Source organism: Mauremys reevesii, linkage group 4, assembly GCF_016161935.1.
Source record: "Mauremys reevesii isolate NIE-2019 linkage group 4, ASM1616193v1, whole genome shotgun sequence".
In the NCBI taxonomy this organism is placed as follows: Eukaryota; Metazoa; Chordata; order Testudines; family Geoemydidae; genus Mauremys; species Mauremys reevesii.
In genome coordinates, this window is record NC_052626.1 from 46,721,891 (window position 1) to 46,748,480 (window position 26,590).

The following is a 26,590-nucleotide window of genomic DNA, read 5'->3' on the forward strand; positions in this document are numbered from 1 at the left end:
GCGGAGGTGGGCGGCCTCCTTGATCCGCGGATCGGGCCCCAGGAAGGAGCTCGGTGGCTTGTTGGGCGCGGCCGCAGCGCTCGCAGGGGCCTAGCAAAGCCGGGCCGGGGCGCGGGAGCGGAAGCGGGGGGCGGAGCAGGTTTCCGGGCGGACCGGGCCTGGGGACCGAGTTCGCCGCTGCACCGAGCGGAGCGGGGCGGCCGCAGCAGAGAGGGAGCCGGTTGGGTGTCGCCATGAGCCGCCTGCAGGAGGACGAGGATCCCTACGTGATCGAGGAGCCGAGCGATGAGGAGCCGGGGCAGAGCAGGTACCGCGCGACCCGCGGAGGGGAGGGGGCTGAGAGCGTCCCCGGCAGAGCCTGACTGGGCCTGGCGTCCCCAGGACTGACGCGGGCAGAGACGCGCCAGTGCCCGGGCGGGACTCCGAGGGGTCACGCGAAGACCCCGCTTCTTTCCTCTCCTCTTCCAGTAAAGTTCCATACTGCGGCCTGCAGGGGCTAGACATGACTCCAGCTCCCGCGATAGGAACCGGAACGTACAGACAAGAGTCCCACCAGAATGAGCATAACACGCGATGTAACAAATGCGGCGGAAAGCTCGTTTACAGCTCTGCAGAAACACCTGCTTACGACGCTTTACCTTTTTCAATCTCCGATCTGATCCCTCCATCATTTCTTGCCGCTGTAAAAATTTGAATGGATAATAAATCCTTAAAACCCATAGTTTTGCACAACTGAGAGTGTCTCCATTGAAAAATGTTTAAAAGTACATATCAGTATTAGCTGTTGAAATTATTTCTTTTAAAAATAGAATTCCGGCAGGCTTATCTATATTCCCATTTCAGTTTCTAGTCCTATTTTGTTTTATTGTCATTGCTTGTTTTGGGTTACTGTAGTGCCTTGTAACACCCTGAAAACTAAATGTATAAGTAAGCATACATGGTTCCTTGCAAGAGCACTACAGGAACACATCTTACATTCTCATAAAGACTTCTTAAAAATGGTCTTGTGCACTGTTGACTCCTTGATTCCCACACTGTGTCACCACACATAAAAGTTTCTTATTGCACCGCTGCTGTGCATTGCCAAGAAATGAACCACAAGGAGCATATACTGGAAGGGAGGCAGGCTGTAATTTATGGTGAACAGGATACGATTTCACTTAAATGCAATTTCCCTCTTTAAAGCAAACAATTTTCTAGGACTTTTTTCAAAGCTTGCTGCTGTGTTTTTTTTTAACTTACAATCAATAGTTTTTTGTTTAAACTGAAATATTTAAGACGCCAGTCCTGCAGTTGACAACGCATAGGTAGATTGTTGTGCTTATCCACAGACTCACTGACTTCACTGTCAATTGCAGGATTGTGGCCTTAGTATATAGGCCCAAATGCAGCAGTAGTCCAACTAAAATGGTAAAATATGTCCAGTCATTAGACAGATAAGTTGTTCCAATACTTCAGAACAATTCAAAAGAGATTTTTATTGCATCAGTAGAAAGGTTGATATTTTAAACCAATAATAATGGATTTTAATACTTTAAATATCCTATAGCTCAGAAGATGAAGTGGATGTGCTTTTATATGGCACTCCCGATCAGAAGCGCAAACTGATAAGGGAGTGCCTTACTGGAGAAAGTGAATCTTCAAGTGAAGATGAGTTCCAAAAGGAAATGGAGGCAGAACTAAACCGCACCATGAAAACTATGGAGGGCAAGTGGAAGTCACTAGAAACAGGTAAATATAGCTGTTTTAGTATCTGCTCTTCTATACAATAGTCAATTATAGGGTGGCTAAGTTAATGCATTATTTGACCCTTCAGTTTAGTGTGTTCACTGATTATGGTGTGTTCACTGATAATCATAGCTGGATATCTGTGCTAAAATGATCAGCAATTAAATAGTTCACCTAGCCATTTACATTTAAATTGCTATTAATGTCCCAGTGCTCATTTAGATGAATGAGGCATTTTACACTTTCCAGGATTTTTCTTCCTTTCTTGGTCCTGAAAGAGCAGAAGCTCAGCATTTAGTGGCTTGCCTTCCTTGGTCCACTGCTCCTTTTTAGGGGGTCTCCAGTCCTGTTCTTATACATGGGGGCTAGGGCTGTACTTCTCCCCCTGCCTCCAGTGGCTCCCTGATGTTGCCAGGATTTGGATCACCCGCTCATAGAAGGGACAATAGGCAGCAGATTCCCTCCATCTGCTGCAGATCATCTTGAGAGCTGTCAGCCGCCACTTCTGACATATGGGGCTCTAGGAAGTGGTCACCTACTGGCAATAGAGAGGAAAAAAGTAAAAATAAAATACTACTAATGTTACAAAGTGAAAAAGAAATTGCTTACAGCCCAGGAGCCCCCAGAGCTAGAAGACTTCAATTGGAGAATAGAGCTACACTAAAGGGTTTTTCTAGAGTAGAGTTTGAGATTCTGTTTTAACTTGAGTGAATTGATTGCTGATTAAATTGTGTTAACTAACAGAATTGCAAATGCTAATCTGGACATGGTACAAATATTTGTTCCAAGACACACACATCTGTGGTTTACCATGGCTGTCACAGAATAAATGTTTCTAGTCTTTGACTAGCATTTTAGATAACACAGCCACTTTTTAAGCTTAGTGGTGCTGGTCTAACCATAGTGGCTTTGAGCAATCTTCACACTGCTTTTGTAGGCTTTAAAGCTTTGCTTTCTCTCTGAGCACTTGTAATGTTCGGAAGACTTCTTAAGTGAAAATCAAGTGTTTTTTTTAAGGCATCTAAAGCAGCTACAAGGATTCCCTTCTCAGGCCTTGGCTACACTGGTGCTTTACAGCGCTGCAACTTTCTCGCTCAGGGGGTGTGAAAAAACACCCCCCTGAGCGCAGCAAGTTACAGCGCTGTAAAGCACCAGTGTAAACAGTGCCGCTCCCAGCGCTGTAAGCTAATCCCCCACTCGCACTTCAAAGCGCTGCCGCGGGAGTGCTCTCACAGCAGCGCTGTCCAGCTGCAAGTGTAGCCATACCCTCAGAAGGAAAGGAATGGTGTTTGATGTGTTGAACTTGGTAAACCTAAGTCCCTGGGTGTGCCACAATTTTAAAGTGTTGGTGTTGGATAATGTATCATTATATAGCAAACAGCGTGCAGTTCCATTTTGTGCTTTTATAAGGAAAATGGTGATGGTAGGAGAAGTATATTTGAATGTAATCAACTAGAGTGAATAACATACACTTCAAACAGTGTCATTATTTTCTCAAAAAGCTATCAGATTGAAACTAGTTAAAATCAAAATGTGTTAACAGGCAAAAAAAAGATTTTAAACCTTAGCCTCTTGACAGAACACCGATTAAAAAATACACCTCTACCCCGATATAACGTGACTCGATATAACATGAATTCGGATATAACGCGGTAAAGCACTGCTCCGGGGAGAGGGGGGCTATGCACTCCGGTGGATCAAAGCAAGTTCAATATAACGCGGTTTCACCTATAATGCGGTAAGATTTTTTGGCTCCCAAGGACAGTGTTATATCAGGGTAGAGGAGTATTTCGAAAGCTAGTCTATGAACTGGGAGTATAATTACCTCTCTCACAGCAGGACTAAAAGCTGCTTCTGAATAGCCAAAACTGTCCATCCCCAGAGTGCTTCCCTCAGATATTTCTGTTCTTTTTGATTCAGAGTGACATAATAGTCAGGGGGATTAGTTTCTTACTCTTGAGGAGACCATGTGTTTCTTTGTTCCTGTTACAAAATGCATAGTGAGGTATTCTTAATTATCTTCCCAAGTCACCTATTAAAAGGTCTATTTTAAACAGGATCTTTGATTTGCAGACATTTCAGCAAGATAAATCTTGTTTTTCCAGTTAACTGGACAGATGTGAACCTGTGCATAGTTTCCAGTTGTTAATCTTTGTATTACCAAAGAGGCCATGTAACACTTTCCTAGGTAGAGTTCCATAATTTGCAAATGATAGCTCACCCCAGACTATACTCTGACCATCCTTTTGAGCTGACATTATGTCCATTAGTTGCTTTATGATTGGTATATCTGTGCCTAGAGAAGATGATGTAGGTGCATTTTATAAATTAGGCCCCAATCCTGCAAAGACTTCAGTGTGTGTACCTTTACGCAGTGTGAAGAGTCCCATCGAAGCCAGTGCATGGAGCACGGTACGATCAGTTTAATGTTTAGGAGATTTAATAGCATTTACATAACACTTTATTTTCGAGCTAAAGTTAGACACATCAGCTAGTGAGTTACTGGTATAAACTGATATGTCTCAATTTAGACAGGTTCTCAACTAATGTGTCTAAATTTAACTCTAAATAAAGTGTTATGTAAGTGCTATTAAATCTCCTAAATATTAAACTAACCATATCATCATCCATGCATTGATTTCACTGGGACTACTCACAGGGTAAAGTTACACATGTGCATAAGAATGGGATCCCAGTTGCTTTTTCAAACAGTTTACAGGGAATGTGCCTTTGGTGATCCCTCTTCTTGAATTCACTCTTAGAGATATAGTCTGTTTCTGTATATTGGACTCATGATGGCTAATTCTGGTGCTTTCTTATTTTGTTTGGTTATAATTTCATAAATAGGTACTTCCTCAAGTACTGGACAAGCTGGAACAGTCACCACTACAAAGTACTATGACGACATTTATTTTGACTCTGATTCGGAGGATGAAGATAAAGTAGGTAAATGACTGAGGAAAGAGTTGGCCACCTCTATAGCAATATACCCTGCTCCAGACCTTGAAGAGTCCTCTCTAGAGTCTGGGACTGTGACTGGAGAGGGTCTGGAGGGCAGGTGGTTTGGTTGGGGGCATGTATGTCATCTCACACCACCACCAAAATTCTGAAAAAGAGAGAATTTAGATAGCCTGGTGCTGCATTAATCCTTCTGTGGCAGTGTTCAGCAGAAGAGAGTGATCCAAGTCTTTGTTTTAATGGGGATTTTTAGTGATTGTAGCACAGCAAAAATGAAGTAGAAACTGTTGCTTTGGTTAATTAGTTAAATAGATCATTGGTTCTCAGTGGCGGGGCCGCAAGCAGGTTTCAGGGGGTCCACCAAAATAAACCAGAGAGGGGCCAGCGTTAGACTCACTGGGCCCCAGGGCAGAAAGCCAAAGCCTGAGCCCCACTACCCAGGGCGAAAGCCAAAGCCTAAGAACTTAGCTTCGCGGGGGCCCCCTGTGGTATGGGGCCCTGGGCAAATGCCCTGCGTGCTGTTCCTAATGCCGGCGGCTTTTAATCTACTGGATTTGCAGAAAAAAAGTTATTGTGGCACAGGTGGGCCATGGAATTTTTATAGCGGGGGGGGCTCAGAAAGAAAAAGGTTGTGGACCCCTGAAATAGATATTAGTTTTCTGTTTAATGGATCATGTTATTTGGGAGATTCAACTATGTTTGCCCAAATCTCTCAGGCACACAGGTGGCCAGGAAAAAAAAGAGACATCAGCAGCGCCGGATTCCTACTAACGATGAGCTACTCTATGATCCAGAAGAAGATGATCGAGACCAAGAGTGGGTGGACTCTCAGAGACGAGGGTAAGCAGCTGTAAACATTTTAACCCTTGAAAATATTGTTGAATATGCCGAGTAACTTAACAGACTGTGCTGTAAAGGCAGTATGTCTAAAAGTTGTTTTGTTGATTCAGAGCTTCATTTGAAACTAGCGTGAATGCATTTTTGTTTTTGACAGGCTTGGAATTTAGTGAGGCGGAAAAAGAGTGTTTGGATAAAATGGAAAGAGCCTGGAGCTTCTTTTCTGTGGGATTTTGGGGGGGTGTATGAAGTAAAAATCCCTTGGACTGCAGGAAAACTAGATTCTGCAGCTTAACAAGAACTGATGAAAGCAGAATTAAATGGCTTTTGGTGATTACACCTAGAAAAAATGCACCCTACTTCACACAGAGCAAAGGATCATGATACAAAAATCCACACTCAGTTAAGAGTCAAACTCCTGAGCAAATTAAAAACCCATTCATACCAATAAAATATAAAAATGAGGGTGAGACACAAACGTTGGCGCTTTATTTTTTTCCAACGATTTGAATCTGTGTACTTTGGACTGGGAGAGCAGGGTTCCCGGAGGTATCAAACATTTGCTGTCTGGGGTTTTTGGTTGTAAATACAGCTTTAAGGTTCAGTCTAGATGCCTAACCTGCAGAGATGGATATTTTCACCTGTTTGTTTACTTCTTGGTAGGTACCAAAATATAAGAAGAACTCAGCAGCAGCAGTTCAAACCTCCAGCCATTCCAAACAGTGATGCTGTTTTGAACTGCCCTGCTTGCATGACTACATTGTGCTTTGATTGTCAGAGGTAATTACTGAATCGTAAACATGAAGTGATCTTTCTGTAATGTCTTATTTTCAGCTGCAGTGAAATATGTAATTTACACTTATTAGTTTTAAACCGAGCAGATGTGTCATTATGGAAGTAAAGGTGTGGATTCAACACATGCACGCAATTATATTTCACTTTGGCTCAGCAGTAGCAAATCTAGAATTTTTCTGTAGAGAGATCGGGGTGGGACCAGTATGGAAATAAGCAATATGTAGAAGAGTGTTTTGCAGATTCACTGAATATTTATGAGACAGTGATTTGCACTATATCTAATGCTTTTCAGAAGCGTTAATCTTAAAGATCCTGTCTATTTTGCAAACCAGTCAGTCAGGTGTATTTTCAGTCAATTTGTTAGCGGCTTGGCTCAACCTCTTAATGAATAAATGATCAAATACTCAAATCATACTCAGTTTTGTGGTACATTGATAGTTTTTCAGCTAAGCAAGAGTTTGAGTATGGGGGGAAGTGGTAGTCACAGGCAGATTAGTAAATATCCCTAGCAAGATGTTGATATTATGAAAGAATATTGGGTCACAGTGAACTAGTATTCCAGAGTGTATACAGGACATTGAGATGAAGGTACTGGGTTCATATATAGTAGTAAATGTTTGACCGAGTTGCAGGAAAATGCCTCTGCTCTTACTCAAAACAATTTCCTGGAGTGTTCAAATGATTTTTATCAGAGGGGTAGCCGTGTTAGTCTGGTTCTGTAGAAGCAGCAAAGAATCCTGTGGCACCTTATAGACTAACAGATGTTTTGCAGCATGAGCTTTCGTGGGTGAATACCCACTTCTTCGGATGCCTAATGATTTTTAACTCAGTCTGGACTTCACTAAGCATTATAATGATCTTTGATACCTAGTCTTACGTTCTTGACACTAGGAATTAATTTTCTTAATATTGTAACTGCGTTGGTACCCACCTTGTCCCAGATTTTGAAGAGAGAAATCTTAACAAAAACACAAATTTGAGAGGGGGGAAAATTTAACACCTTCCTCTCTGAACTCGTGGCTGCCATCTGCTACACTTTGTACTTCTCACTTGGTCTTCTTTAGCCTTCTAGGCTCCGTGCTGCATACAAAAGTTGCACACTCTTCTTGAGATGTAGATTTTAGAGACTGTATAATGATGCTCACAAAGGCCCAGTCCTGAGAAGTGTTGAGCTCTCTTATCATCTGTTTACCTTAATGGCAGTTGCCTGGTGTTTCAAGCTTTGAAAGGACTGCTTGACTAAAATAGAGGAAGTCACTGTTCATACTGAGAAAAGTCTTTGAAAGCCAAAACTGAATGAGAGAAGCTAGGTATATCTGGGTCAGGTTCATGGTTGAATAACAGATGCAAGGATTTGGGATCATCTTAGCAGGGAAGAGTTGGGAACATACAGCATGGAGCTGAATTGAGGAACAGTAAAACAGAATTTTATTAGGATGGAAACAGGCAAATTACAAATTATAGTTAGTGTCTGTCTGTCTCACCCCTTCCTTGAACGCTGTCCTGAAGGTTGGATCTGAATTGATCTTTCTAGGGTAAATATATTAGCTCAAAAATTTAACAATTTAAGATACTAAATTTAAATGGCATGAGATTTGTGGTTCATAAACATTTTTCTGAAAAACAAAATTAGTTTTGGACTGATCTGAATCATGAGAAATGACAGGCTTAAAATGATTTTGAATATTTCATGTTGGGGGGCAAAGGATGGTTCAAATTCTGGCTTCTAATCTTTGTCCCATTTTTAGCCATAAATCACCATTCATGATTCCATAGTAATATAGCTATGTAGTTCAGGGATACTTATCAAAATAAGCATCTATTTATTTTTACATAGTTTAACTTCAAAACTAAAGAAATGCTACATTTTGCTGGCTTTTGTAGTTGTGATTTTTATTTTGTTTATAAGACTTCACTTTTGACAGGCTGCTAGTCCTTTGATTTGGTGTTTCCTGTCTTCAGTCCTACCTTCAGCAGAGTTAACCAGTTTTGTGGAAGCAGAATTGTATCAGAGAATGACTGTTGCATTCTTCTCTTCTTCCTAGACATGAATCCTACAAAACACAGTACAGAGCAATGTTTGTGATGAACTGCTCCGTTAACAAAGAAGAGGTCCTAAAATACAAAGGCCCAGTGAACAAGAAAATAAAGAAAGGGCATAAGAAAATGAAACACAGCAATGAGATCATCACTGTGCAAGCAAATCAGGAAGAGGAGGAAGTATATCATCCAGTCAAATGTACCGAATGTTCAACTGAAGTGGCAGTCTTGGATAAAGATGAAGTTTTCCATTTCTTCAATGTTCTAGCAAGTCACTGTTAGTGTGGAAAAACAGCTGTGCTGTTTAAGACTGTATGAAATCTCAAAAATGTGGACAATATTTTATCCTTTTTTAAAAAAAAAAGACAAACACCCTTTTGTATCATTTGAAAAGTCTTAAACTGTCATTGAAAGAATCTTTGTAAAACTTCACAGAAGAGATACAGTTAACTGATCACATTTGGGTGCAATATTCTGTCAGTCCCTCAGATAATGATAAAAGCATAGAGAGTTTAAATTCATATACATAGTATGCAATATTTTTGTGTATTCGAACCATTGCTCATGTACATATGCAATATGTTGACGTGTGTTAAACTGTTGCTTAGAATAAAAACGCTGTAAACTAGAGATCTTCTCCATACTTGGATTGAGTGATTTTAGGGTGTTGATGTATTTGGATACTGACCCCACTAAAGTGTCTAAATATGGATGTTTTTATTTATGCACATTGGAAGGTTTTGTATTCTTTTTGCTTTGTTCCCTGCACATCTCATTTAAGCAAAAATATTTAAACAAGAGTTAAAAAAAAACAAAACCCTGAGCTTTAATTATTGATTGTAGGTAAGTAAGATAGGCTTTTTTGTGTTTTCTGTTACATTTTTTCCCATTTGTGGTGACTGATGGACATGTCTTAAGAAAAAGATGTGTATACAGTCAATTCTGTTGTCATGGAAATAGCTGTTTATTTTTCCTCTTTGTTTAGTAGACTGACAATTTTTTTATGGCGGCAATGAATGGTTTTTCTTATCTGGTAGTTTGGACTTTTTGTCAACCAGAATACAAAGTCACTGTCAAGTTAATGGTTGATCCATTAATCTGCTTGACAAAGCATACTCCCAGAAGCTAGCCTCTTGGTTTTGATTACCTAAGAACACTTTTTCTGTTGCTGTGTTTCTCAGTATTTCTCAGACTTTTAGATTGGTGATGACTTATTCTGTGAAATATTTTCATTACCTCCTTGTGTTTACTTATAAAAGTGAGAATGAAAAGTATCAGTTATAAGCCTATATAATTAGTGTATGTATTTCGAGAAGTTGACAGAGAATACTTGACTTTGAAGGATAAAGGTGGACACGGAGTGAGATTTTCTTTGCATGACTAATAACATTTTCAGTGCCTCAACCTCCCAGATTGCCTTTTGTGATTGATTCTCCTGGGGCCCACAACCCACTGGTTGAGAAACACCTGTATAGCTATCCAATGCTTCATCCAATCAAATAAGCAAACCTAGTACCCAAAGGAGTGATCTGGAATTTTGTATTGAAGCATGCTGACCCCTTTAAGAATCGGTGCCATGAGCCCCGCTGGTGGTGGGGATTTGGCCCGCTAAGGCCGAGGAACTCCAGGAAACGTAGTTCCAGAGAGAAATCATGGCTCTGCTGGGGCTACATATGGTGAGCCTGGGACTGAGTTTGAAGCAGGCTGGGATGGAAATAAGACCTACTTTGGTCTTTCCGCAGTGACAGACACAAAGTTGGGAAACAGCTACAAGGATGGTGGCAGTGAAGTGGAGCCGCGTGCAGCCTAAGAGCAGGACAAGATGTAGAAAGAGCCAGAGAAGGGGTGATGTGAGAAGGAAGAGACACAGGCAGGCATAAGCAGAGTGGCATTGGAGTGTGACACCTGCATTTAGCTAGGGGCTGAGTCCCAGGATTTCCTTCCACCCTCCCTTAGCCCTGCTCCAATAGGGCAAAGGAATTGTTGAGCCCAGGAAAGGGCTAACAAACTACCGAGTCTGACGAGGGGCAAAATGGACTACTTTAACACAGAAAGGTCACCAAAAAGTCTGTTGTATTTTCACACTGCCTCACCTACTGTATAGCCTTGGGAGGGAGCCCTGCATAATTAGGAGTGATGAGCTAGCTATTGAGTGCAGGGAAGACTGAAAGATTGTGTTTTTGGTGGATTTTGGACTTTTGACCACTGGGTCAAAAGCATCATGGCAGCCTACAAGGCTGGACTAGTAGGGAAACTGAGGTGCAGATGTATGACTGACACTTGAAAGTTAAGCCACTCCCCTATGGAGTTCGTTTGGATCCTTTTGCTGATGTTTTTTGACAACCAGGTTGGTGCCAGCACAGTGGCAGTGACTAAGAGCATTATCTATGCTTGTCCAGAAGGTTGCTGCTGTTTCTTCTGGATGTGGATCTTGCCACAGTGATCCATAGCTTTGTCATTTTGGGATTACTGCAGTTTGCTTGCACAGAATTAAACTGCTAAACTAAGAGCAGTGTTGTAACCATGCTGGTCCTAGGATATTACCTCACCTATCTTGCCTCTCTAAACTAAGAACACTCGTACTTCAGCTGGTACAGAAGGCAACATTGCTGGGAGCAATATAAGGTGCTGGTTTTAATCTATAAAACCCTTAATTGGGTTGGGTCTAGTTACCTCAGGTTCTCTCTGTCCCCCTTTATAATACCGTGCCAGCTGAGATCATCTCAGGCACTCATGCTCTCAGTTCCTTGGTTAATCATAAAGGGGTTCAGTCAGGCCATTTTCAGATAGGTGTCATTGACTGTAGAACTTGCTTTCTCCATTAATTCAGCAGAGACTCAATCTGTTCAACTTCAGCTCAATGCAAGGCACATCTGTTCTCCTAAACTTTTTTCTGGGGTGGGGGAATGGATGAAGAATTCTTGTTCACCCAGATCCCTCCTGATGGAGTATATGTATTTTGGGACATTAGGGCCTGTGTGCAAAGAAGCATATCTTCAGAGTTTGAGTTGTATAAAACACAATCTAAAGGGGGGGTGGGGGTGGATTCCATATGTCAGGAGTGTAAATATGTTGGCAAATGGCAATCAAAAGATGGAAATACCTTTACAGCTATATTCAAAAGTCCAGCTGAATTTGAACACACAGACTGGCTAGAGTGACATAGGGAACTTTTAAAGTAACTAGCTAAAATATAGTGCAGAGTGTTGTGTAATCATTAAAATATCAAATGATGTTCCACATCAAACTGTACTGTGTATGTCACAACTGCTGCTATTAAAAATATATATATACACACACACACACCATGGTTTGGCTTGACATTGTGCACAGAACTATCCCTATATATGAAGCTATTCATACAAATTAATTTTTGTGTACTACTGACTTTATTTTGTAAATAAATGTAACATTTATAAAAAAAAAAAAGAATTCATTCAACCTTAGAGGAAGATAATTTAACACATATTTCAGTAGTAGGTCACCCTTTTATCCTATGAATTTTAGGGAAATTACTTGCAGCTGATGATGGTGGAAATATGAACCAACAATTATTATAGCCTCTATTTACTGGACTGCAAAGATGTGTATTATTGCAAGCATTTTGTGAAATGCAGACAGCAGCAATCATTTGGCAGTTTCCAGTAAAATTCATCACTTTCTAGTAGTCTCTGGAAGTGTTAGAAATCTATTTTGCTAAATAGCAACACTAATTGATTTATAATAGCAGAATTCCAGCTGGAAAAGAATTATGACAGTTTGAGTCTCAGAGGGAAGAGTAAATCTTGTTGGCAGAGGAGCAGTTGAAGATCTTAAGCAGTGTAATTCTGATTCTACTTGTAATTGCTGTCCTCTCAATGCAGAATATATAGACTTTTGCTAAGAACGTCTTGAGTTTAACTGTGAAAAATGTAAGAGTAAAATCCAAATCCATCTCTGTGGTAAACAAGATGTGAAATATGTGCATGAGACTAAGGCTATGTCCACACTACAATCTTAAATTGACCTATGTTAAGTCAATTTACAGCCACTGCATTAATTACTGCAGTGGCTGATGTCCACACTACCCTCCTTCTGTCAGTGGTGTTGTGTTCTCACCAGGAGCTCTTCCAGCAACTGAAGAGCCAATTGGGAGCCCAGCTGCCCACTGGGGCTTCTTGCCTCCCCACTCCCAGCCAGGGGCAGCAGCGTGGGGATTCTCACCTCTGCTCCCAGCCAGGAGCCACCAGGGGCTTCTTTGCTCTGGTAGGAAGATCCACACCCAGAATCCGCATGGGCGGCAGGTATAATAGGCCAAGGTAGGCTCTGCTCTATAATAGGCCGTGGCCGCCAGATCCCTGGTTGTGGGGTTTGGCACTGAAGTTTTTGCTCTATTATGCCCCATGCAGGTTACAGGGTGGCTGAGGAGGTATATACTTGCCTCCTCAGCCGACCTGGAACTTGCATGGGGCATATCAAAAGCGTCTTCTAACAAAACCTTTACCCCTGTGCGGGTTGGGTCCAGGGAGGGGAGGCACCCTGTAGCTTCAGCTAGCCTGGGGTTCCTCCAGACATGAGGGAAGGCTTGGGGCTCCTCCAGATGTAGACAAGGCCTAAAACAGGCTATCTACCAGAAATCTGTATTCCAGACTTGTCCTGTTTGGGCACTGTGGGTGCCCAAGGGGCACTGTGGGTGCTGGGTGTGGCCTGGGACCCCTGCTTATGCTGGAGGGAGGCGGGCAGTGCATGGCACAGGATCCCCACTGGTGCTGGGGTGTGTGTGTGTGTGGCACCACACAGCCTGGGACCCCCATTGGTGTTGCAGGCCAATGGGAACTGTGGAGCTGGCGCTTGTGGCAGGAGCAGTGCACAGAGCCCCCCTGGCCTTCCCTTCCTCTAAGAGCTGCGGGGACACATGGAGCTGGGAAGGGAGCCTGCCAGTCCTGCTAACCCTCCCTCCCCCAACACCAGTGGGGGTCCTGGGCTGTGCGGCACTGCCCACCCCTGTCCAACACTAGTGGGGGTCACAGGCCACAAGCTGCCCGCCTCCCCCCAGTACAAGCAGGGGTCTCAGGCCACCCTCCCAGCACCCACAGTGCCCCCCAGGCTCCCTCCCCAGAGCACCCACGGACCCCTGCCCAAGTTTTAGTCCATGGGTATTTTTAGTAAAAGTCATGGACAGGTCATGGGCTGTTTACTGCTCGTGACCTGTCTGTGACTTTTACTAAAAATACCCATGACTAAAACGTAGCCTTAAGCTATGGCTACACTTGCACTTCAAAGCGCTGCCGCGGCAGCGCTTTGAAGCGCTAAGTGTAGTCAAAGCGCCAGCTCTCCAGCGCTGTCCGTACTCCACCTCCCTGTGCGGAATAATGTACAGCGCTGGGAGCCGCGCTCCCAGCGCTGGGGCTTTGACCACACTGGCGCTTTGCAGCGCCGTAATTTGCAGCGCTGGAGAGGGTGTGTTTTCACACCCTGCTGCAGCGCTGCAAATTTGCAAGTGTAGCCATAGCCTTAGTCATAAGTTGTAGTCCTCGGCTCCTTCAATAGGTTCATTGTACATCGGATGTCCCTTGGTGTGCCATCAAGCAGGCCTAGTGCTGATGCAAATCTATCTGGTGGTGTCACCCAGAAACACAGGTCAAGTTTGGAATACAGATATACCATACATATCTATGTCATAATACAAAGGTGATACAAACATATAAACAAGATTATCATACCTGGCCGATTATAACATTTTTGCATATTTGGTTAGATTCCTTGCAGTTTTATAATATTGGCATGAACAATATCATAAAGTGTCCCACATACTATACAGCATCACACAAGTGTCCCCCAATCTTGTTACTATGTAATATCTTCAAAATGACAGGTTCCAGTCCCTTTCAGACCACTAATTAAGTGTGATTGCCCTTCTACTTCAATGCCCTCAACTTCCAGATCAGTAACTCTTGCTTCAGGTGTAGGTCTGGTCAGACATCTTTGTATCAATATACCTCTGGGTCTGTCTACCCATTCTGAAAGGTCTAACAGGTTTTCAGGACTGTTGTCTGTGGAGCTTACTTAAGTCAAAATACAATATTGACATTTAGTAGGTTGGCATAGCATATATGTTATCAGTATTTAGCTGTTGGGCCTGCCTATGGAGAGACCTCTAGGGCTTTTCAATGCCATGTGCTATGCGTTTGTGTTTGGAACAAAGGAAGTACCAGAAACATGGCAGAAGGACTATAAAGGGCAGCTGCATCATCTCCATTTTGTCTTCAGTCCTGAGTTTAACTTCAGTGTTACCTACCAGTCTTGGGAATATCTGCTCTCACTTTTGCAGCCTGCCCTGCCCTTGTCATTTCCAGTGAGGGCTGCCCTAGGCACCACCGGGTCAGAGCTTTGGAATAGTGAAGCTAGTCCAAAGGGTCCAGAGTCAGTACTACTGGCCCAGTTGGTGCAGGTCTGTTAAAGAGTAGGTGAAGTTCTATGCCAGCAGGGTCCATAAAATGGCTAGTGCTACACCCCAAGGAATGTGTTTTCCATTTTTGGGATCTGTCCTCTCAACAGAGTGACAATAGGTATCCTGGTATCTTAGAAGAGCAGTCTGTATGTGTTTGTAATAGCTGATTACTTCTCCAAGTTGGCAGAAGCTTATTCACTACCCAATCAGGAAATACAAACAATTGCTAAGATACTTACTGAGCAATTTGCTTGCCAGTATGGTATGCCTCACTTCTTGTGTATCAACTATGGTCAAAACTCTGAGTTGCAGTTGTTTTGAGAGGCTTGTGACGTGCCGGAGATAAATAAGATCTGCACCCCACCATTACCACCCATAGTAGGACAAACTGTTGCAGAGTCTTCACCATACACTGACAGATGTGTTGGCATTTTTTTGTAGACACCCAGTTGATAGAACTAGGATGTCCTGCTTCCCTTAGGCAGGATAGCCTATAGAACTAGTGTACGGTTATCCATGGTATACACGCCACATATAAAGTTCAGGTATGAGATAATCTGCTAAAATTACTGGGTGGGGCTGATGTTACTGAAGGGTATACTAATCCCTAGGTATATAACCCAGGTGGCAGGTGTTCTCAGTACTGTCAGACAAGCAGCGAACCATCACTGGAGTAAGGCCACTATCCCAGATGGAACACACACTGATTTAAGAATATATCTGCTCAGGTGTATCAGGAGTGTTAACTGGTTTGGGTTAGCAATCACAAAAGGAAAAGGAGCTTGAGTGCTAAGTTGTTACAGGAAGTACAAAAGTCCATATGGGGTGGGTCAGCTGGATGTCAGAATTCATCTGTGTACTGGCTTCTAGCCTGGTAGAAGTTGCTTTGCTCTGCATTACAGCAGGATATAGCCCTACCTATGTTCTGACTGAGCCAAAACTCTGGCCAGTGCACCACAACCAAACCAGGCCAATGACTGTGGGAGTATCCTGGTCATCATGAGGGCTGAGCCCCTGGGCAGTAAAAGGGACCAAGCAAGGAACAGCACTGGTATGTGCTCCAGCGTGACAAGCCAGGCTCTGATACACAATATCCTGGAGTAAAACTTATTGGAGGGAATTGCATCAGACCATGAGGCAGAACCTCTGAGAGTAACTTCACCTATGGAACTTGATCCAAAGGTGGCGGTGAACCTACTGAGCAGGTAGAAGATACAATATGTGAGGAGACTTCTAGTCTGAGTTGAAATTAACATATGGGTGCAGAAGAAAGTGAACCCAGAGCTAAGAAGGGATAACAGAGACCACAAAGAAAGCACAGAGTTTCTTGTTGGTACCAACGCTTTCATGTGGACTAATGATGGAAGAGAGTATGCTTGTTTTTCACAGATGAGAGCAGTGTGATGAATCGGCTGAGCGGTCATAGGTCAGCAGAGGGCAGTGTGTGATAAGTTTGCCAGGAAGTGAATCTGCTGATCTTCTCTCTCCTGATTGTTCTGGCATAGTGGGGAGGTGGACTGATGAAGGAATGGGGTAGGGGACTCTGGGAGGAATGTTGACAAAGTGGAGTTGATAATGGATGTAGTTGACAGAGTGCTCATTAGGCCACATGGTGTGAGGGCCTTAGGACCTAGCAAATGAATCACCTAATAATGCTTGTCTGAGTTGTGGTGCACCATAGTGCTACCAAGGACTGTATCAGAACAAAGGCTGGTACCACAACATTCCAGTAAATCCACTGGGGATAGGGATGGGCGCAATGGTTACTACTGTCCAAATAACTTCACTGGTCCTTCAGCTCTGACTGTATGAAGATGGAGCTGTGACAGATAGGTCAATTTCCTGCAGGATCCTTGAAAAACTTTATTGAATTAAATTTAACTATCTTTGGAGTCCATTGTATTAAATGAATGGTTTATGTATTATTGTGGGCTGGAATTGTATGTAACCTCTCTTTAGGGAGAGATGTGAGGTGAACCCAGGGAAGTGTTGTGACTTCAAAGGACTGTATGGAGAACATAATAGCCATAGTAGGTTGGACCAATGGTCCATCTAGCCTGGTATATTGTCTTCTGATAGTGGTCAGTGCCAGATGCTTCAGAGGAAGCGAACAAAACATGACAATTTATTGAGTGATGCACCCGGTGGTTCATTGCTAGCTTCTAGCAGTCCAGAGGCTTGGGGTTCTGTCTCTGACCATCTTGGCTAATAGCCATTGATGGACCAATCTTTCATGAACTTATCTAATATTTAACTGAACAATGTGCCAGATAAGAATGGACTTTTGGGACAAACATGGTCAAGTGGTTTCCCTGGGGAATCTCTAGGGGGAGGTGAATGCAACTTTCTCATCTCCGGTTATGCAAAATCCCAGCCTTTTGAAGCTACGCCCTGAAGACCACTGTCTGCTGATTACTTGATAACCAAATATGTAGAGTACATAAAAGGCAATGAAATTAAAATATGCAATTAGAAGTATAAACAATTCAGTAGAAAAATCAACATTTATGTATGGAACAAATGAACTAATAGAAGAGTCAAGTGTGATTTTCAGTGTTTGCAGGGTCAGGAATTACTTATAAAAATAAGGATTTTTAATAAGTTTTTAATTACAAAGGGAGTGGGGAATCATTATACTGGAAGTCCAAAATGGTATTGAATGTTATAGGCATGTACAACTGTGTGGAAGCCAATTAATAATTAACAAGGATTTGAAGAGATCTTAATGAATGTTAAGTATCAGAGGGGTAGCCGTGTTAGTCTGGATCTGTAAAAGCAACAAAGAATCCTGTGGCACCTTATAGACTAACAGACGTTCTGCAGCATGAGCTTTCGTGGGTGAATACCCACTTCTTCAGATGCAAGTGGGTATTCACCCACGAAAGCTCATGCTGCAGAACGTCTGTTAGTCTATAAGGTGCCACAGGATTCTTTGTTGCTTTTAATGAATGTTAGTTAGTTAGCATGAGTTAGGCTAGCTGTGACCCTAATGACGTGAGATTTGTAGAAGCAAGATAATGTAAGACAGAGTGAACTGTGTGAAAGTTGTTACGACCTTGCAATATGCAGTCTTGCTTTTTTCTAGTAGTGAGACAAATAAGATAGCAAAGAGGCTTATGTATAAACAAATGCAAATGTTTTTTTTTACTGTCTCCATGATTGCTAGAAATTGTCTGTAACAAAAGTATAAAGGCTTGATGTAATTGTTTACCAGTTGAGAGACCTGTCCGGGACTGGGGTGACCCTGTGTCCTATGGCACTCTCTCCCTCCATTGTAATTACTGGAGAAATAATAAAGTATTTGATTTTGCTGCACCCAAACAAAAAGCGAGAACTAAGTTTTTCTCCGACAATTTGGGGGCTCGTCCGGGATGGCAACGCCCACAGACCCACAGACGGCTACTACGGATCATTCCCCTTCGAACTCCATGGCGCCACATGAGAGGTATGAGACCTTTTGAAATCTCTATTGGGGTATCGGAGGAGGACTGTCCGTGAGGACGTCTGTCTCTGTTGGGCTCACGCCATCTGAACTTATTGACTGTGCAGCAGGATCAAATGCAAAGTGGTATTGGGGAGAGGCCCCAATAAGGTTAGTTTATGGCAGTACTGGGAACTGCTGAGTTGGCCAAGGTAAATGCATAGGTAAATGCATAAGGTAATGCATAGGTAAATGCATTAGAATGCACTGGTGCTGAGGGGTTTTTACCGCCTCAAGAGGGGTTGTCATACCGCCTCATGGTATTGGTCCGGACCAGGTAAAGATGCATCGTGGTTAAAAAAAAAAAAAAAAATTAAAGAGATAAAAAGGTTAAAAAGGGGTTAAAAAAAAAAAGGGAAGAAAAGAGGCCTTGGTGTGTGTGTGTGTGTACACCAGTGTGAGTGATCGTTATCAGAAGACGCCCAGAGTACCCTGTGAAGCGGAAGCTAATGATCAGGACTGCTCTAACGCAAGCCCGGTAACTAGTGGATCTTTAGGAGATCCGACCCACGGTGGGCTGACTCAGTCCGGCGAGGAAGCTGCCTGGGTCTAGGAGTGTGTGAACCCATCTTCCCCCCCCTTTCCCTTCTGTGTGGGCTACTGACAATCTGTTCGTCTCACTGGATGCAATTAGAGTAAGCGGCGCCGTCTCCCAGAGACTAGCCAACGCTCTTTGCTGAAGGGAGGTGTAAGAGAGTCGTAGTCTTCCTTGTGAGTCTCTCCTGTGTGAGTGCCCTGTAGGGAGAGATCCTTAGATTCTGATCCCCTAGCGCGGACAGGGCACCCCCTCAGTTTGTGTGATTGGAACATGGGGGAGGGACAGTCTAAACTTTCCACCTTACCCCCTAAGGGTACCCCAGCATATTACATGTACGTACATTATGGTCCTAAAACCTGCAGGTATTTAGAGAATTGGAATCTTCACACGCGTGAAAATCCATCTAAATAATGCCCATTAGAAGGTACCTTCAATCTAGATAAGATCATATATCTCAGAGGAGCTTTTAATCACCAAAGAAAAGCCTCTGACACAGTGTGAGCAATTTGTCTAGGAATGGGTTAATTTGAAATTCGGCTTCGCCCAGAGATAATGGAGAAGTTGTTTTGTGTTCAAGGTCAAGAATCAGTGCAGACTATGCTAAGTGCAAAGAAAAACTGCTTTCAGCCCCAGCTGCTTGTGGAAAATAGAGACAGAGGCAAACCAAAGGCAGTACAAGTTACAGAATTGGAATTATATTTGCAAAGCTTAACTTTCCAGTGAGACATGTGTGAGTATTAAAGTGGCTTAAGGCTTGGGGCATTCATATTTTTCCTGTGTGAGGTGGGAGCATTCCCAACACTCTCCATTGTTGTTTTATTATTTTTAATGAAGCTTTAAAATTTGATTATATGCTCTGTCAGTCTGATCACCTGACATGAGGGATAAATTAGTAACAGGAATTTGTCACAGTTTGGTGAGCAATTATGTATGGGGGAGCCCTGCAGAATTTCCACCATCTATCTGTTTTACCCTTGTTATTTTATGTTTGCTTTGTTTGGTATTGTTGGTGTTATATGATAAGGATTGCATGATTATAGGTGAGCCCTAATAGAATAAGGAAACACTATTTAGTTTTGGTTCTGTTCTGTTTAACCGGTTACTGTTGTTTTTCTGCTCTGTTCATTTGGGTGTGTGAGCGGAACTGAACTTCTCGTTCGTAATTCCTCAGAGTGGAAGCCATGTGTGCGATGAAGCTCTGAGGTTGTATTGAGATCTTTCTGTCCTGCCCCCTGTAACGGACAATGTAATAGAAGTAGAAAAATCTGGCTTAGATTGTAATTTTCTCTGCTTTCTGTGTAATTTTCTTTTCTGTTTAAGTGTCAGCATACAAATGGGTGGGTCTCTGGGTAGACCCCCTAAAGTGGTTTGGATTATGTGTTAAGTAAATGGCCATGTATTTTTGCCCAGGTAGCAACCCTTACTAGGGAGGACTCGGGTAGTCTTGTGAGTAGAAATGTTTTGGGGTATAGACCAGAAGGGTGGGAGCTAGTTGAGAAGCTCACCATCCTAGCTAAACTGGTAGAAGGGACGGTTCCGCGAGAAAAAGCAGAATCGGGCCCAGGCGGGCAGGCAACAGACAAAGAGATTGGAAAACAGGTTGGAAACTTTTGAGGATGTAGTGGAAAGAAGGAGTAAGTGAATATAAGCATGAGGATTTCAAATACTCAGGAGGATATTTGGAATGGTGATTTGAGTTGATAAAAGTGACTGTTGGGAGACAAGCAAGTGATTTTTAAGGAAAGTGAAAAGTTGACTCTGTAGTTGCTGGAGGGAACAGCAGTTGAGCTTTGTAAAGATGCTAAAGAAAAGTTTTTGGTGTCTTTGAAATGTTTGTGGATAAATTCAGGCAAAGAAATTATTAGATTGCAATCGTTTGGCTATGAACAATTTTGTTAAATCAGTTGAAGAATGTATACAGTGCTATGTAATGAAAATTTTATTAGGCTCTAAAGGCACTATAAGTGGTGCTGTTTTCTTTCGGTGTTTAAAAGCAGGAGTTAAAAGTCAAAAAAAAAGCAAGCCAGAAAGCATCTGTGTTAATGCAAATTAACTAACTGATAAGGTAGAGGCCGCTGAACCAAGGCTGTCTAAGAAACACATACGAGAAAATATGGGGTAATTCCTCTGTTTTGCCTAGAATCAACAAGAGTATTTGTATATTTTAAGTATTTAACTGCCCAGAAGGGGTGGACCTCTGTTTTTGTCTTTCAGATAATCAAAGAAAACTAATGCCAGCTGCACAGCAGTCAACGTACCATGATTTACTGGCACAGTCACAAAATTATGTTGTGTGTTCTATGTTCTGTCTTGTGGTGTTTGTCTCGTGGCCAGAATTGTTGTGTTTAATATTTTCATGAGATGGTCTGATTTGAACTCAAGCGGAAGTGTTGGATTGAAATGCAGATACTTGTTTTGTTCAACTTAGAATACAAAGTGTTTGGTTACATCAGACAAATGTGATATACTAAAGTCTAATACATTTTCTTAAGTACGAGAAGGAAACTACATTGGCCGAATCTTTTAATTGAGAATTGTTGTTAAAATTTGCATACTGACAGTCTTTGGAAGCAAGGACATGAAAAGTTAACCCACTCCCCATATTGTACAAGGGATCCTTCTGGCTACCTCAGACTTTTAGCCAGAGGGCTGGGGATGGTGGAACGCTATTGGACTAGAGGTTATATTAAGTGAACTTCTCAAAGTGGGTGTGCTTGTCCTGGCTTGTTGTTCCAAAGTTCTGTAATAAGGTTATTTTAGTGAAAGGTTATATGTGGCATACATTGAATAATAAGACTAATGTACTGTATAACAGTAATGTTTATGTGTTCATGGTATAAAAGAAGGTGTATAATTAAAGAGTAAAAGTTTCCTTTGCAGGTTAAATGAAAAAAAAAAAAGCCATGGAGGGAGAAAAAGAGAATAGCTAACATGCGCTGGCCCCAGTCAAGGACACCGCTCACGGCTAAGACTTGGCTGACTACCAAGGAAAGGGAGGGATGGTTGCTGCAGTTAAACGAGATTGGTGTGCAGCAGGCAGCCCACCCTCCTCCTTGGGGACCTTTTGTACATATTCAGATTGATTTTATTTCAATGTCTAAATGTTGTGGTTATGGATATGTATTAGTTTTAGTTGATGTATTTACCAATTGGGTTGAAGCTTTTCCCTGCAGGAAAGCAGATGCCAGGACTGTTGTGAAACTTCTGCTTAAGGATTTTGTACCACGTTTTGGCATCCCTGTGAGTATCAACAGTGATCGTGGAACTCACTTTACTGGACAGATTGTAAAGGAGTTATGTGCAGCTTTGCAGATCCAACGAAACCTTCACTGCCCTCATCACCCACAATCTGCTGGGACAGTGGAATGCCAGGACGGGATTTTAAAAAATAAACTGGCCAAGATTTGTGCTGAAACAAACTTAAAGTGGCCGGATGCCCTTTCTTTGGCACTGATGAGTATGAGAGCCATTCCCAATCGAACGACTGGACTCAGCCCTCATGAAATTTTGACAGGACACCCAATGCTGACTACCAACTGCACCCCCACTAACCCCAGCTCAGATGGACATTCATTTGATGGATAACATAATGCTTAAGTATTGTCAGGCACTAATGAAATGTGTTAAGTCTTTTTTATACACAGGTGATGGAAGCACTACCGAAGGATCCTGTGCAACCTTGCCACTCGTTGGAACCAGGAGCCTGGGTCTACATAAAGATCCATCAACGAAGGACTGCCTTGGCTCCACGCTGGAAAGGCCCTTTCCAAGTCCTGCTGACTACCGACACCGCTGTGAAGTGCCACAGACTGACTGCTTGGACCCAGGATTCTCACTGCACAAAGACCCCTCCACATCAGAAGAATTTTCCTACTGATAATTCGCCTATTCTTTCTTCTAGTTCTACTGTGCTTCTGGACAGCAGGGAAAAAGGACAAGGTGACGTGCTGGCAACCTCTCCCTTGTCCACTGACAAACTACTGTGCCTTTGAACTTTTGTAGAAAAAGCAAATCATTACAGGATGATGTCCTGGTACTCTCCCCTGTAGGATGCTGAACCACAACTGCTTCAGGAAAGAAGAAGAAACACTCACTCCACTGACATTGCCAAAGTCCAGGAATTCCTGACTAAAAAGGACATTGAGAACTGACCCTGGTGAAGAAACAAAGCATTACATACTGGCAGGAAGAAATTTGTGGGACCCATGCTTGGGAATGTGGTATTGATTGGATTTTGGGGTTTATTCTACAGGCTGCGTCCTGTGTTTTGGATAAATCCTTTAGTATGTATTGCCCTCCCTAATTGGATTTTAAATGACATTGCCCTTATCAGGTTTTCAAATCACTTCTACATACCCAGATTGCTCACAAGGGGCTGCCATTGGATTAGCACGACAAAAAGGCCTGGGTTATTTCCTCTGGACAAAAAGGGAATTGACCAGATCCCTGTGGGCTGGGGCCAATAGTGTAGTAGCCATTTGGACTATTCTTAAAGGCCAAGAACATGATAAGAAATTGGGCCAACTAGAAAAGGCCACTAGCCTTATTTTTGAAGCTCAGCTATCTTACGTACAGGCTGGAGTTGGTGAGTTACATGTCATTTCCACCCTTAGTTCTATGACCCAGAAGTTACTGACAGCGATGGTATTGAATATCACTGAGGCTGGGAAAGCACTGCAGTGGGATCTAGACCAGACTTGGCCCACTGCCCTTACAGACACATCAGGAACCATCTGATCTGTGGTCATGCAGACATACTTGGACACTTTCTGGATGGAAGTGTGGACATTCACAGTGCTCCTTCCAAGCATATGGACCGGTTAAGGGGGTGTGGGCTCCCACATACCGAATCCTGCCAGGTCCATGGGGAGGATGCATATGGGATTGGGTGATTCACCGAGATATCTGGGAAGTGAGACCGCCTGATTCTCCTAATTGATTTTTAGTTAGTGCTCCTGGGATTACAGCTGATATTTGGATGGGGTTAGGAAATCTATGGACATTTTGGCCGTTAGAACCACCACAGCTTCAGTGTGTACGGAAACTGAAGCCAGGGGAAGTTGTCACTGTTTATGACAATATTTGCTGGGAGGGTAGAGGTCAAGGAACTACCCTGACAGGACACCCACTTTTTCAAGCTAATGATAGCTGTGTGTACGTTAATGCCACCACTTTACAAGATATACATATTAATCTTACCACTGCTGCAGGCAATCATATCATTTCCTGGCCTGCAGATAGAATGTTGCAAGTAGCTCTTAGATTTCAGGTATATTTTAATTGGACTAGAGTAGTGCCTGATCGGTTTCAAAATTTGCTTTCATTGTTACCAGAGGTTCGAAGAATCTCTGAATTGCAAGGGCAAATTCATATGCTTCAGAATATATATATCATGCTGCACAGAATGCCTTTCATACAGCTTATAGAGTATCTACTTTATGTACTAAGTATGATGTATTGTGCTTTGTGACCAAAACTGTACAACAACCCCATTATTTTATTCCTATGGGAATGTTATTGTTTGTAGTGTTGTTAGTTAGTTTAGGATTATGTTATTGTTGTTGTTGTAAAAGACATAATGATAGTAATAATACCTTTCATGGTCATGCTAATCATGCATTGTCATTACATCCCATGAAAACCCCTAAGGTTGACATATCTGCTGTAGAATCTGAAATCCATGGTTTAACGCAAATTGAGATTTGAAATATTTGTTGTACTAGAAGTACAAAAGGGGGGAGTGTGGAAGCCAATTAATAATTAACAAGGATTTGAAGAGATCTTAATGAATGTTAGTTAGTTAGCATGAGTTAGGCTAGCTGTGACCCTAATGACGTGAGATTTGTAGAAGCAAGATAATGTAAGACAGAGTGAACTGTGTGAAAGTTGTTACGACCTTGCAATATGCAGTCTTGCTTTTTTCTAGTAGTGAGACAAATAAGATAGCAAAGAGGCTTATGTATAAACAAATGCAAATGTTTTTTTTTACTGTCTCCATGATTGCTAGAAATTGTCTGTAACAAAAGTATAAAGGCTTGATGTAATTGTTTACCAGTTGAGAGACCTGTCCGGGACTGGGGTGACCCTGTGTCCTATGGCACTCTCTCCCTCCATTGTAATTACTGGAGAAATAATAAAGTATTTGATTTTGCTGCACCCAAACAAAAAGCAAGAACTAAGTTTTTCTCCGACAACTGTTTCAAATATATGGATTCTTTGGGAGAGATAACAGCATAAATATGAAGCTAATGTGCTCTAAAGGCTCAGAAACAAAAAGGAAAATTTAAATAAACAAACATATACATACATACCTTTGGGATTCTTTTAATGTCATAACTTTTGGGTGTATATCTCATGATTTTTGAATACTGGTGGTTGTCAATCTATCTTGGGGTTGTATACCTATATTCAGTGATGAGATGTCAAATTTTTAACAACCGGTTCCCTCCTCCCTCCAAATTTTTAACAACTGGTTCCCTCCTCCCCCCCCCCCCACTCCTGTCCCATCCAACCCCCCCCCATGTTCCTTGACAGCCCCCCCCACCCATGCCCTCTCCACCCCCCTTCCCTGTCCCCTGACTGCCCCTTGCCACCCCATCCAACCCCTTCTCTCATTCCTGATGGCACCCCGGGACCCCTACCCCATCCAACCACCCCTTCTGTCTGTCCCTTGACTGTCCCTGGAATCCCTACCCTAACTGTCCCCACCGCCCCATCCAACCCCTGCTCCTTTCTGACTCCCCCACCCTTACCCCCATTCAATCCCCCTGTTCCCTGCCGTGACTGCTCCAACACTAATCCACCCCCCCAACTCCCCTGCCCTCTATCCATCACGCCCTCCCTGCTCCCTTTACCTTGCTGCCTGGAGATGGGGTCCGAGCTGGGCTGGGGCTGGGACCCGGACACTGGGGCAGGAGCCGCGCCGCCCAGCCGGACCGGCCGCAGACACCGGGCCAGGAGCCCTGCTGCGCCGCCCGTCCGGACCTGGACCCGGCCGCGGACCCCGGGGCAGGAGCCGAGCCCCGCCCGCGCCCGCTGCTGGGCCACGGACCTGGAGCCAAGCTCCGCCGCCAGGCCGCGGACCTGGACCCCGGGCAGGAGCCGAGCCCCACGGCAGGAGCCGAGCCCGCTGCGCGCCGGACCCGGCCGCGGACCCCGGGGCAGGAGCCGAGCCCTGCCCGCGCCCCCCACGGCAGGAGCCGAGCCCCGCTGCGTCGCCGGACCCGGCCGCGGACCCTGGGGCAGGAGCCGAGCCCCGCCCGCGCCCCCCGCGGACCCCAGGGCAGGAGCCGAGCCCCGCCCGCCCCGCTTGCTTACCTGTCTGCCTGCCTCCGTCCCTCCTGTTCAGGCTTCCCGCGAACATCTGATTCGCGGAAAGCAGGGAAGGGGGAGGAGAAGGGGGCGGAGCAGGAGAGGAGCGGGAGGTGAGCTTCAGCCGGAGCTTTTGTTAAATTTAGCAGCCCTTATAGAACTGGTTGTCCTGGAACAACCGGTTCTAAAATGGCTGCTAAATTTAACAACCGGGATCGAGCGAACCGTTGCGAACCGTCTGCAGCTCACCCCTGCCTATATTTAGTAAAAATTACAGAAGAAATTTGCCTTTGAGAAGGATTTCATGAAAGATAGTATAGTGCCCTTAGGGCCAGATTTTTAAAGATATTTAGGCAACTAGTGGGATTTTCAAAAGCATCTAGGTGCTTTTAAACTTTAAAAATCTGGCCTGTGGTGAATATTTGGGAACCAAGTTGCACACACAATTGTGACATGAAAATGCACGGAGGGG

General features: G+C 43.4%; 1 protein-coding gene and 1 long non-coding RNA gene across 2 annotated transcripts; one reads left to right on the plus strand and one right to left on the minus strand.

The window, feature by feature from the left end:
• The first annotated feature begins 18 nt into the window (after positions 1-18).
• LOC120405142 (E2F associated phosphoprotein) lies at positions 19-8,988 on the plus strand. The gene is made up of 6 exons (XM_039538440.1): positions 19-307; positions 1,550-1,731; positions 4,576-4,674; positions 5,403-5,526; positions 6,187-6,303; positions 8,364-8,988. Exons 1-6 carry the CDS (start codon positions 234-236, stop codon positions 8,638-8,640), a joined length of 873 nt encoding a protein of 290 aa, XP_039394374.1. The 5' UTR covers positions 19-233; the 3' UTR covers positions 8,641-8,988.
• On the minus strand, positions 1,728-26,186 carry LOC120405143. The gene is made up of 3 exons (XR_005598405.1): positions 26,125-26,186; positions 25,119-25,209; positions 1,728-2,266 (listed from the first exon to the last, which is right to left on the minus strand). It is a non-coding gene; the product is annotated as an uncharacterized LOC120405143 (long non-coding RNA).
• Positions 26,187-26,590: the final 404 nt, after the last annotated feature.